At 39.9% G+C, this 14,139-nt stretch overlaps 1 protein-coding gene and 1 long non-coding RNA gene across 2 annotated transcripts; both read right to left on the bottom strand.

The window, feature by feature from the left end:
• Positions 1-2,506: 2,506 nt before the first annotated feature.
• LOC131523979 (tripartite motif-containing protein 16-like) lies at positions 2,507-12,166 on the bottom strand. Its single transcript, XM_058750662.1, has 6 exons — positions 11,029-12,166; positions 10,385-10,480; positions 4,397-4,630; positions 3,971-4,130; positions 3,795-3,830; positions 2,507-3,569 (listed from the first exon to the last, which is right to left on the bottom strand). Exons 1-6 carry the CDS (start codon positions 11,599-11,601, stop codon positions 3,049-3,051), a joined length of 1,620 nt encoding a protein of 539 aa, XP_058606645.1. The 5' UTR covers positions 11,602-12,166; the 3' UTR covers positions 2,507-3,048.
• Positions 12,167-13,096: 930 nt separating this feature from the next.
• LOC131523983 (uncharacterized) lies at positions 13,097-13,919 on the bottom strand. Its single transcript, XR_009266897.1, has 3 exons — positions 13,825-13,919; positions 13,673-13,726; positions 13,097-13,520 (listed from the first exon to the last, which is right to left on the bottom strand). It is a non-coding gene; the product is annotated as an uncharacterized LOC131523983 (long non-coding RNA).
• Positions 13,920-14,139: the final 220 nt, after the last annotated feature.

The following is a 14,139-nucleotide window of genomic DNA, read 5'->3' as shown; positions in this document are numbered from 1 at the left end:
TGCAAGTGTTGTCGGATTTGTTTGCCCAAAATCACAGATAATCCATCTCTCTTAGTATTTACTCTTAGACGATTTGTCTTTCCATAAGCCTTTACATAACACTTCCTGGGTGTGGGAGATTTCAGGATGTGCTGGTCATAATAGATAAATTTTCAAGATGGGTTGAAGCATTCCCAACAAAACATGGCACATCAACACACACAGCCAAAATACTAGTCAAGGACATTATTCCAAGGTGGGGTCTACCAGAATGTATAAATTCTGACCAAAGAACACACTTTACAGCTGCAGTGTGCAAGGAAGTGTGTAGAATGTTGAACATTCAATGGTCATTACATTGCCCTTACAGACCACAAGCCTCAGGACAAACAGAGAGGATGAATCGAATCATAAAGGAACGATTATCAAAATGTCATCAGGAAGGAATTGTCTGGCCGGGTGCCCTACCCACTGTGCTCTGCAGCATTCGGGCAACACACAACAAGGAAACTGGATTAAGCCCCTTTGAAATCATCACAGGCCGTCCCATGTCTTTACCTGGAACCATAGATTTACGAAAGGCCGATGTACACTTGATATCTGACAGCCTGGTCCAATACTGTGAAAGACTCAGCCTGGCAGTACAGGGTGCCGAGAAGCAAGTTTGGGAAGCATGGGAGCCTCCTCCAGAAGGGGGGCATAGTCTAATTCCTGGTCAATGGGTAATGATTCACAAACCTCAGAGATTACCATTGGAAACAAGGTGGGAAGGTCCATTTCAGGTTCTTTTAGTAACTAATGCAGCAGTTAAAGTATCTGGAAAGAATAAATGGATTCATGTGAACCATTGCAAATTAGCTAATCCACCTAGAGGAGAGGGATGACTAAAGTTTTTAGGCTTTAGCTTGTTGCCTGAGGATGAAGATCACACTATCACTGATAAACACTGTAGTGTCCTGCCAGATTAAATAGGGACAGTTTTAGCTGTAGAAAGAAGTAACTGCTCAAATCTAAGTGCTATGGCAATATATGTTTTTCTTTCCTTCTTGTGTGTTGCAGGTCTTCAGTGGTCCTAAGGATCTACACCATTCCGCACATGTCTTTAAGCTGACACCTGCTACAAGATTGGGATAACACAAATTCACCTGTTAAGTGAATGCTATCACAAGACCATACTCCAAGACACCTCAGAGAATGGCATTACTCACCATGCAAGCAATATTACTTTCATTAATCAATAGTGTTTTGAGTGCCAAAATGAATGTTGTGGATAACAAAAACATTTACATGCAGCTGGTACAGATGACAGCCAAACATGCTAACAGGACTGGTTGTTATATCTATGGACTAATGCCACATTCTGCTGCACATGGTTTTCCTATGATGTCTGTACCTGTCACTCCCAAATATAACGGTGAAAATTCTGGAACTAATGAAATCATTGTCAGGTCTAACCAGAGGCTAGATGATCAACCTGTAAACATTGTTCTGTCCCTTGGGCCATATCCATGGTGTGCTAAACAAAATGGCTCTGTTTTTGCTGGAGAGACTGTGGATTGTCATAAGGTTTTAGACAATCAAACCCTTCCAGAAGCGTATCATACTGCTGTGGGAGTTTATTGGATGTGTGGTAACAATGCATATTCTCAACTTCCTAGCATATGGTCGGGCGTCTGTGCACTAGGCCATCTAGTTCCAGCCATGAGGATTGTTTCAAGTTTGCCTGACAGAATCAGGTATCAAAGATCAACAGATCTTTTGGAACTCACCATCAGTCTATGTGGAAGAGAGCACTTGGCTCTTCTTCCCACTTATGGAGTAATGTCAGCCTTGGACCAAATTGGTGACCTCTCCAAAGAAGTAGAAATACTAGCTAATAACACAGCATTGGGCTTAAGCAAAATATCAGAAGAATTAACCTCTGTTAGATTAATTGCCTTGCAAAACAGAGTAGCACTGGATTATCTACTGTCTGCACAAGGTGGGACCTGCAAAATTATTGGAATAGAGTGCTGTTCTTACATTCCAAATAATAATGAAGATTTGCAAAAAGTGATTTCTAACATTCATAATGTCTCCAGGGTAGTACACGAAATATCAACAATTTCAAGTTCTGGCTTCTTCAATTGGATAACAAAATATGTAGGAGACCTAGGAAAAACAGCAGTTGAGTACATTTTCTTAGGCTTAATTGGGTTGACTCTGTTCACCTTACTGATTAAAGGAATGAAAATCATAGTAATTAAATTAATTTGCAGTACAACCAAGAAGGATAAAGCACAGGCTATTGATAGAACATCAGCAGCACATCTAATCTAAGTCATGTATTGTACAGTTTGTGATGACCTAGCATCAATTGTCATGAATTATTGTAACCTTTATTGCAAGCAGGAACCTGTATACAGCATGTGTACACGATTACTAAAATGATAACTATTTGTTTTATGTTCTTTTTATTATGTGTGATCAAAAATGATCAAATGGGGATTGAAAGATTATTTGTTTTAATTAACTTTAATCAAATGTATTTGAATCAACTGTAGCCAGCTGTATAAACTGTTCTAAAGTGTGAACCAACTGGCCCATCCTGTCAGGACATCATAAGGTTACACTATCATTGGCTCTCCATGGGGTGTTATTGTGTTGTTTGTAGCACATTTGTTACCAGGTATAAAGGTCTGGTCTCACAGACAGGTACTTTGGGTTAAGATTGTTTGAAGGATGACATGCTAACATCACTGCTGAGGAACTGCTACACTGCTACCTTCAATAAATTCTTCTCCCCACAAGAACTTTGGTCAAGCTTACTTATTTTATGTATTAGAGAAATCTAGTACATTAGCGAGCCACCCAAACTACTGCTCAACCAAATACAGCAAAATCTAACACTGTCTATATGAGGATTTATTACATTTATTCTGATTCATGTTATTTTGCTGGCAGAATTAAAGCTGCAGTATTAATGTCATAAAGAGAAAAGAAGAGACTCTATAACATCTCACTGTTACTGATTTATCATGCAGCTCAAAGCATTATGGGTAGAATCTATCGTCAGTCTATTTTGATTCATCAACACAGTTTCACTGATCCATCAAGAATCCAAAACCCAGGATAGAGCGGCTGAGTGAATGTGGTCTGGACTGTGTGGATGAGGCTCATTGTGTCAGAGACGCTGTAGAAGGACAGAGTTCCTGCTCTGTGATCCACAAACACTCCTATTCTCCTGATGATGGGCTTCACAAAGAGAGCAGTCTCTATGTTATTGTGTATGAATGAGTATCTGGAGGGAGAGCAGAACAAACTCCAGGACTGATCATTAGATCCAAACCCACACTCTTTACCCGCTCCCTTCCTGCTGATGCTCTTATATGACACTGATATAAACACACCATCATCTCCACTCCACTCCAGCTCCCAGTAACAGCGTCCACACACACTCTCTCTACACAACACCTGAGCATACTCATCAAATCTGTCTGAATGATCAGGATACGGCTGGACTGTGTAAGTGTCAGTAATCACTCTGTTTCTCTCAGACAGATGGAGGTATTTATTCACTGTGTTCAGATCCAGAGTGAGCTGATGGGAATCTGATGGAGATAAAACACATCAGAATCAGGAATTATGAATCTGTTTGATCTTTTCATGTATCTGAACTCTTCATGTTCAGTGTATCATCAGTGTCTCAGTACAGATGACCAGATATCTGTGCTAATCATCATTTACATCATCAATTATAAACTCTTCTTTCAGCTTCTACAGAAGAACATGAACACACTCAGTGAGTTTTTCTGCTGGTTCTCTTACTGACTTACATTGTAGGAAGTGGTTCCTGGTCCTGGTGAATGTGACTGTGGAAATCAACAGACATGAACAGTGTGATTCTCATGATCCTGCATCCATTCCTAAAACATTTCTAATATGATGTTCTCCATGATATGAGATGATGATGGACTGGTTTCTGAGAGCAGATGAATCTCCAGGACTTTACCTCTGTCTGAGATCTTCTTGAGCTCCTCTTTGCAGAAATCCTCCAGTTTGTCTCTCAGCTGATGAACAGATTCTCTCAGATCATCAGAAGAGACGAGAGAACTGAAGAGATCATCATTTACGTCTGTAGATTCAGGAGGAGCTGAGAGAGACTGGAAACTCTACAGAAAACACAAATCAAACTCATCAGCTTCACACGGGGACACCGCTTATACAAGTGAAAGGGGATGTGTGAAAAGATGAGACCTATTTGAGCAAGATTTCCACAACTGACAGTCATTTGTTTCTTTCAAAAGAAGACAATCAGATGAGAGTCTAACTGATGATTATATAATAAGACACTCATGAAATGTTTCTCTGTGAGTCTGGTGTCACAGCAGGATCTGCTCAAGTCCACTATGACCCTGTTCTTCTAGATGTGTGTTACCTGCAGGAACTGGATGTGATCCTGTGTGTGTGAAAGCTGCTCCAGCTCAGCGTCTCTCCTCCTCAGATCATTGATCTCCTGCTCCAGTCGCTCCAGTCGTCCTTCAGCTCGACTCACTGCTTGCTTTTCCTGATCTCTGATCAGCCGTATCAGCTCAGAGCGGCTTCTCTCAATGGAGCGGATGAGCTCAGTAAAGATCCTCTCACTGTCCTCCACTGCTGTCTGTGCAGAGCGCTGTTAGGACACACAGTGATTCAGGCTTCAGTGAGTCTGAACTGAGACTGAGACAAACTTCTCTTCTTCTCCAGACTCACCTTCTGAGACTCCACAGCCTCTCTCAGCTGCTGGAGATCTTTCTCTCTGCTGGATTCTCTGCTGGAACGTCTTCTGCGTCTCCTTCAGCTGCTTCTGCAGGACAAACAGATGATAGTGAATCTCACAGAAAACTACTGGCACTAAATCATCACATGAACAGATGAATCCAGGAAAAGTGTAACTGAAATGGTCAGTCTCAAAGACTGCTGTTAATCTAAATCTGAATAAGCACATTTAACGACTCTTAACAGCTTTTGTTCTGCTTCTCTATATTTGAGGGCACATCTGCTGTACTGCCATGGCTGAGTCTACACAAGTCAAAAATAAGGACCCTGCACAGAGGCCAACCACAGAAAAACATGGAATAGAACCTCCAAATGTAACCATTGATGAGATGATGGATAACCTGTCTGAATATTTGAACAAAAGGCTGGGACTGAGAAAGTGCCATGATGATAGTCAGAGAAGCTAGAGCTATTCTTGGTCATAGATGCTCTCACTTGTTTTTGTAAAGATTAAGAAGTTCGTAGTCCATCTGAAGGTGTCTGAATGGACCAGGTGGAGCTGGTGTTGCCACAGCTGGAGTCTGGATTCTGGCTCCTGGATTGTTTTTTTCACATGTGATGCAGTTTCTAGTGACATGACGTGCTTGTATGCGGAATTTGGGATTCCACCACACTTGATTGAATCTGTAGATCATTTTGTCATCACCTACATGGCCCAATGAATGAATTTGGGTGGCTAAATAGGGCAAAAGACATTCAGGAGCAACGGTTCGTGTATCATATCGCCAAATATTATCATCATGTAGTTTTGCTCCATTTTCCATCCATGACCATATTTCTTCTCTTGGGGATATACTCTGCATTTCTTTGTCCTTTTTTTCATTCTGCAATTGTTCGGCTAGTGCTCGAACTTTTGCCTTTTCTGCATTGATCTCTCGTTGTAATTTGTCAGTTTCACACTTCTGCAAGTGTTGTCGGATTTGTTTGCCCAAAATCACAGATAATCCATCTCTCTTAGTATTTACTCTTAGACGATTTGTCTTTCCATAAGCCTTTACATAACACTTCCTGGGTGTGGGAGATTTCAGGATGTGCTGGTCATAATAGATAAATTTTCAAGATGGGTTGAAGCATTCCCAACAAAACATGGCACATCAACACACAGCCAAAATACTAGTCAAGGACATTATTCCAAGGTGGGGTCTACCAGAATGTATAAATTCTGACCAAAGAACACACTTTACAGCTGCAGTGTGCAAGGAAGTGTGTAGAATGTTGAACATTCAATGGTCATTACATTGCCCTTACAGACCACAAGCCTCAGGACAAACAGAGAGGATGAATCGAATCATAAAGGAACGATTATCAAAATGTCATCAGGAAGGAATTGTCTGGCCGGGTGCCCTACCCACTGTGCTCTGCAGCATTCGGGCAACACACAACAAGGAAACTGGATTAAGCCCCTTTGAAATCATCACAGGCCGTCCCATGTCTTTACCTGGAACCATAGATTTACGAAAGGCCGATGTACACTTGATATCTGACAGCCTGGTCCAATACTGTGAAAGACTCAGCCTGGCAGTACAGGGTGCCGAGAAGCAAGTTTGGGAAGCATGGGAGCCTCCTCCAGAAGGGGCATAGTCTAATTCCTGGTCAATGGGTAATGATTCACAAACCTCAGAGATTACCATTGGAAACAAGGTGGGAAGGTCCATTTCAGGTTCTTTTAGTAACTAATGCAGCAGTTAAAGTATCTGGAAAGAATAAATGGATTCATGTGAACCATTGCAAATTAGCTAATCCACCTAGAGGAGAGGGATGACTAAAGTTTTTAGGCTTTAGCTTGTTGCCTGAGGATGAAGATCACACTATCACTGATAAACACTGTAGTGTCCTGCCAGATTAAATAGGGACAGTTTTAGCTGTAGAAAGAAGTAACTGCTCAAATCTAAGTGCTATGGCAATATATGTTTTTCTTTCCTTCTTGTGTGTTGCAGGTCTTCAGTGGTCCTAAGGATCTACACCATTCCGCACATGTCTTTAAGCTGACACCTGCTACAAGATTGGGATAACACAAATTCACCTGTTAAGTGAATGCTATCACAAGACCATACTCCAAGACACCTCAGAGAATGGCATTACTCACCATGCAAGCAATATTACTTTCATTAATCAATAGTGTTTTGAGTGCCAAAATGAATGTTGTGGATAACAAAAACATTTACATGCAGCTGGTACAGATGACAGCCAAACATGCTAACAGGACTGGTTGTTATATCTATGGACTAATGCCACATTCTGCTGCACATGGTTTTCCTATGATGTCTGTACCTGTCACTCCCAAATATAACGGTGAAAATTCTGGAACTAATGAAATCATTGTCAGGTCTAACCAGAGGCTAGATGATCAACCTGTAAACATTGTTCTGTCCCTTGGGCCATATCCATGGTGTGCTAAACAAAATGGCTCTGTTTTTGCTGGAGAGACTGTGGATTGTCATAAGGTTTTAGACAATCAAACCCTTCCAGAAGCGTATCATACTGCTGTGGGAGTTTATTGGATGTGTGGTAACAATGCATATTCTCAACTTCCTAGCATATGGTCGGGCGTCTGTGCACTAGGCCATCTAGTTCCAGCCATGAGGATTGTTTCAAGTTTGCCTGACAGAATCAGGTATCAAAGATCAACAGATCTTTTGGAACTCACCATCAGTCTATGTGGAAGAGAGCACTTGGCTCTTCTTCCCACTTATGGAGTAATGTCAGCCTTGGACCAAATTGGTGACCTCTCCAAAGAAGTAGAAATACTAGCTAATAACACAGCATTGGGCTTAAGCAAAATATCAGAAGAATTAACCTCTGTTAGATTAATTGCCTTGCAAAACAGAGTAGCACTGGATTATCTACTGTCTGCACAAGGTGGGACCTGCAAAATTATTGGAATAGAGTGCTGTTCTTACATTCCAAATAATAATGAAGATTTGCAAAAAGTGATTTCTAACATTCATAATGTCTCCAGGGTAGTACACGAAATATCAACAATTTCAAGTTCTGGCTTCTTCAATTGGATAACAAAATATGTAGGAGACCTAGGAAAAACAGCAGTTGAGTACATTTTCTTAGGCTTAATTGGGTTGACTCTGTTCACCTTACTGATTAAAGGAATGAAAATCATAGTAATTAAATTAATTTGCAGTACAACCAAGAAGGATAAAGCACAGGCTATTGATAGAACATCAGCAGCACATCTAATCTAAGTCATGTATTGTACAGTTTGTGATGACCTAGCATCAATTGTCATGAATTATTGTAACCTTTATTGCAAGCAGGAACCTGTATACAGCATGTGTACACGATTACTAAAATGATAACTATTTGTTTTTATGTTCTTTTTATTATGTGTGATCAAAAATGATCAAATGGGGGATTGAAAGATTATTTGTTTTTAATTAACTTTAATCAAATGTATTTGAATCAACTGTAGCCAGCTGTATAAACTGTTCTAAAGTGTGAACCAACTGGCCCATCCTGTCAGGACATCATAAGGTTACACTATCATTGGCTCTCCATGGGGTGTTATTGTGTTGTTTGTAGCACATTTGTTACCAGGTATAAAGGTCTGGTCTCACAGACAGGTACTTTGGGTTAAGATTGTTTGAAGGATGACATGCTAACATCACTGCTGAGGAACTGCTACACTGCTACCTTCAATAAATTCTTCTCCCCACAAGAACTTTGGTCAAGCTTACTTATTTTATGTATTAGAGAAATCTAGTACATTAGCGAGCCACCCAAACTACTGCTCAACCAAATACAGCAAAATCTAACACTGTCTATATGAGGATTTATTACATTTATTCTGATTCATGTTATTTTGCTGGCAGAATTAAAGCTGCAGTATTAATGTCATAAAGAGAAAAGAAGAGACTCTATAACATCTCACTGTTACTGATTTATCATGCAGCTCAAAGCATTATGGGTAGAATCTATCGTCAGTCTATTTTGATTCATCAACACAGTTTCACTGATCCATCAAGAATCCAAAACCCAGGATAGAGCGGCTGAGTGAATGTGGTCTGGACTGTGTGGATGAGGCTCATTGTGTCAGAGACGCTGTAGAAGGACAGAGTTCCTGCTCTGTGATCCACAAACACTCCTATTCTCCTGATGATGGGCTTCACAAAGAGAGCAGTCTCTATGTTATTGTGTATGAATGAGTATCTGGAGGGAGAGCAGAACAAACTCCAGGACTGATCATTAGATCCAAACCCACACTCTTTACCCGCTCCCTTCCTGCTGATGCTCTTATATGACACTGATATAAACACACCATCATCTCCACTCCACTCCAGCTCCCAGTAACAGCGTCCACACACTCTCTCTACACAACACCTGAGCATACTCATCAAATCTGTCTGAATGATCAGGATACGGCTGGACTGTGTAAGTGTCAGTAATCACTCTGTTTCTCTCAGACAGATGGAGGTATTTATTCACTGTGTTCAGATCCAGAGTGAGCTGATGGGAATCTGATGGAGATAAAACACATCAGAATCAGGAATTATGAATCTGTTTGATCTTTTCATGTATCTGAACTCTTCATGTTCAGTGTATCATCAGTGTCTCAGTACAGATGACCAGATATCTGTGCTAATCATCATTTACATCATCAATTATAAAACTCTTCTTTCACCTTCTACAGAAGAACATGAACACACTCAGTGAGTTTTTCTGCTGGTTCTCTTACTGACTTACATTGTAGGAAGTGGTTCCTGGTCCTGGTGAATGTGACTGTGGAAATCAACAGACATGAACAGTGTGATTCTCATGATCCTGCATCCATTCCTAAAACATTTCTAATATGATGTTCTCCATGATATGAGATGATGATGGACTGGTTTCTGAGAGCAGATGAATCTCCAGGACTTTACCTCTGTCTGAGATCTTCTTGAGCTCCTCTTTGCAGAAATCCTCCAGTTTGTCTCTCAGCTGATGAACAGATTCTCTCAGATCATCAGAAGAGACGAGAGAACTGAAGAGATCATCATTTACGTCTGTAGATTCAGGAGGAGCTGAGAGAGACTGGAAACTCTACAGAAAACACAAATCAAACTCATCAGCTTCACACGGGGACACCGCTTATACAAGTGAAAGGGGATGTGTGAAAAGATGAGACCTATTTGAGCAAGATTTCCACAACTGACAGTCATTTGTTTCTTTCAAAAGAAGACAATCAGATGAGAGTCTAACTGATGATTATATAATAAGACACTCATGAAATGTTTCTCTGTGAGTCTGGTGTCACAGCAGGATCTGCTCAAGTCCACTATGACCCTGTTCTTCTAGATGTGTGTTACCTGCAGGAACTGGATGTGATCCTGTGTGTGAAAGCTGCTCCAGCTCAGCGTCTCTCCTCCTCAGATCATTGATCTCCTGCTCCAGTCGCTCAGTCGTCCTTCAGCTCGACTCACTGCTTGCTTTTCCTGATCTCTGATCAGCCGTATCAGCTCAGAGCGGCTTCTCTCAATGGAGCGGATGAGCTCAGTAAAGATCCTCTCACTGTCCTCCACTGCTGTCTGTGCAGAGCACTGTTAGGACACACAGTGATTCAGGCTTCAGTGAGTCTGAACTGAGACTGAGACAAACTTCTCTTCTTCTCCAGACTCACCTTCTGAGACTCCACAGCCTCTCTCAGCTGCTGGAGATCTTTCTCTCTCTGCTGGATTCTCTGCTGGAACGTCTTCTGCGTCTCCTTCAGCTGCTTCTGCAGGACAAACAGATGATAGTGAATCTCACAGAAAACTACTGGCACTAAATCATCACATGAACAGATGAATCCAGGAAAAGTGGAGCTGATAATTAATGACGGTAGGTTCAAACTCCAGAAGGAGCGATTGATAATTTACCACCATCATACATTCATTAACATGAAGATTAAAGCCTTTTTAGTTACAAGTGTAACTATCATAAAAGTAAAGCTGACACCAATGAAGAGCTTCACACTGACACTGTTTCTGTCGTCTGTCACTGCATTTAACCTGCACTTTTACTGATAGAAGTCTATATTTTGTCAAAGAATGGGTAAATAGTTCACTCCATTATTTCATGTTTCTTAATTCAAGGCCTATTTTATGAAAGATCATGTTGATAAATGTTTACGGTGTATGTTCAGCAGTGAAACTCTTCTTGCAGCTGCTGTTCATTTCTGCTGTCGTGTGCAGTGTGAATGCTGTAAGCTGTTAATATGGTGCTGATATAAACACATATGAAACGAGTGTCAGCAATATTTCATCAGTGTCTAGTGTTAAATACCTGTTTCTCTGTCCTCTGTGCTGCAGCTGATACAGTGTCGTGGTTTTTATGTTCATCCACCAAACACAGCAAGCAAATACATTTCTGATCAGTGCGACAGAAAACCTCAAGCAGCTTCTCATGTTTCTGGCAGATCATCTCCTGCAGTCGTCCAGTGGCTTCAGTCAGATTGTGTCTCTTTCCTTTAAACAAACTCTCATGTTGTTCGAGGTGATTCTGACAGTAAGAGTTCAGACACACCAGACAGGACTTGACAGCTTTGTGTTTTCTTCCAGTACAGACGTCACACTGAACATCTCCAGCTCCAGCAGGAACCGCACTTTGAAGTTTGGTCTTCTTCAGTTTCTCCACCACTTCAACCAAGATGGTGTTTTTACCTAAAATAGGTCTTGGACTGAAGGTCTGTCTGCACTGAGGGCAGCTGTAGACTCTCTTCTCATCCTCTTCATTCCAGCAGTCTGTAATACAGCTCTTACAGTAACTGTGTCCACACTGGATGGTCACTGGATTCTTCAGGAGATCCAGACACACCGGACACAAGAACTCATCCTGAGAAAATCTGGCTTCTGCCATTTTCCTGCATGTGAGCGCTGATATAAAGTTGCAACAGGACAACAGCACTTAAGTTTCGTTTTCTCTACACTGATCCTTCCTGGTTCTGTGTTTGAGAGACGGGAAAAACAGGCGTGTCTGTAAATTCCCAGATAATAGAAATGTCCACTAGATGTCAGCCTCATACAGACATTGAACTGGTGCTAAATGGATTTATAGCACAACCAAAGACTCAACTTTGGCTGCTTAGCATGGTATTCTAACGAAATACTTTTTCTGCAAGCAACATATGGCTCATATGATATTATAAAATATTTGTGAAAGTACATTTATCAGTTATTCACACATCATGTGTATAATCTCAAGCTCTTTTCATGCCACAACTGTAACTGACAATGTACGCGACATCAGCTGCTGTGATTGATTGATAGATAGATAGATAGACAGACAGACAGACAGACAGATAGACAGATTGATAGATAGATACAGGCCCGGCGGCAGGATGTTATAGCTGGTGGGGGCATTTCAATCCCATGGGGGGGGCGCCACTTCTTATATGCGCAACGACAAAACAGAGACGGGCGCCTGCGCGCACATAAAAAAGTTAATAGTTGTTTTAAAGTAAAGTTTTAAAGATATGTTTTAAACGTTTGCTGCATGAATTAAAAATAACTTTTAAAAAGAAATATATTTAAATTGTGCTTTTTAGACACACTTAATATATTTATATTATACTTTACTAAGTGCATATTAAATGTATTATTTTGAAACAACTTCAAGTATATTAAGTGTATTTCAAGATATGTTTAAATTCAATTTTAATCTATTTGTAATATATTTAATATATTGAAATTGAGTTAAATTGGAACCACTTTAAGTATATTTAGTGCAATTTAAGTGTATTTCTTAAAATACATTTAAAATGTACTTTTAATACTTCATGAACTACAGGTAGAATATATTTGAAGCATCGTTTTAATGTGCTTCAAGTACATTTGTGTTTGTATTTCAGCTCATTAGAAATGCATTAGCATTACACTACTAATATATTATATTATATTTATTGGTATTATATTTTTCAGTATATACACACACGTACACTTTGATATCTAGAAAACTTTAATGTATTATATATTGTGTACATTACAAATATTCATAAAGTACATTAAAAAAGTACAGCAGCATATATACTTTGGTGAAAAACAAAAAACATACTATTAAATGTATTAAAATGTACTTGAAATACAAGTATGTTTATAGTATATTTGTATTACTACAAACATACACAAGTAAATTTTAAAACATTATACAAAAAACATTATAATAAATGAAAAAAAAAAGACAAATGCTATGGAAAAGCTATCTTATCCATTTGTAGAACATTTCAGTTATACCTGTATTACTGAAAAGTAAAGAGTTTTACATCAATGAATAAATAAAAATTACAATGCAATTTTCTGAAGAAAAAAAAAATTACAGAAAAACGAAATGCAGAAGTGAATAGATGTGTGTGCAAAGACTGAAGATGATAAAGTTCAAGCAACAGAATAGGGAGGGATGGAGGGGGTTTTGGAGGTGGACGAGGAGATGGCGTAGGGATGGTGAGAAGCAAAGGTGCGGGATGATGGCAGGATGTGGTGAAGGGATGGTGATGGGAGGATGACGATGATGCCCTGGTGGCTTAGATGGAGTTTGACATAGAGCAGACACAGACCCAGAACATCCCAGTGCTGACAACACACGGCGGAGTCGAGGGAGCGAGGAGCCAAGATGTAGATGGTGTGGCTGCCGACATCTGGGGGCAGACTGATGGAGACAGAGCTGGTGGATCCGAAGGCGCAGACGGAGGGCCGATGGAGCTGAGCGTCGTCGCAGGTTCCGGAGACCTGGGCACAGCCTAGTCGTCCTGGCATACAATATTTTGCACAAGTGCCTTGCAGCTTTAGAAAAAAAACAAAACAAAAAATAAAATTAGATAACGGAATGGACACATTGCTAACATTTTTCTTCCATGATTGACCAAATCACCCTCCATTAGGCCTGATTCAAAAATCTCTATAACAGAGGTGATACGATATTAAAATATACTTACTATTCCTTTGCTTGTCTCTGCACTGATTTCAGTTTGTCTTCTATAGCAGCTGATCTGAAAAACAACAAATGTTAATATAACACGCACAAAAAAAAAAAGGCAAATGATGATTGATGATTTGTTTTCTATTTAAAAATGACAGAACAATGTACCTGGTTGGAAATATAGTCAAAAACCTTCCCAGCCTCAGCAGTTTCAGATGTACTGTATGCTCTTATAAGCAGCCCTTCTTACAATTTAATCTTTGTTCTTATCTGTAATGAGAAATATATATTAGAAAATAATGTTGATAAGCTTGAAAAAATATAAACACCAATCAACCAACACTACCACAGTTGGGTGATCAGCTCAAGACAAAGTAACCGTATGTTCATAATCATGGTTTTTCAAAGATCATTAACCTCATTACAATGAAGCCAAATTGTTCAGGAAATCAGAAATAAATACACTTCATGTTGCAAATAAAA

Source organism: Onychostoma macrolepis, chromosome 02 (genome assembly GCF_012432095.1).
Source record: "Onychostoma macrolepis isolate SWU-2019 chromosome 02, ASM1243209v1, whole genome shotgun sequence".
Taxonomy (NCBI): Eukaryota; Metazoa; Chordata; class Actinopteri; order Cypriniformes; family Cyprinidae; genus Onychostoma; species Onychostoma macrolepis.
This window is presented reverse-complemented; position numbering and strand designations above follow the sequence as displayed.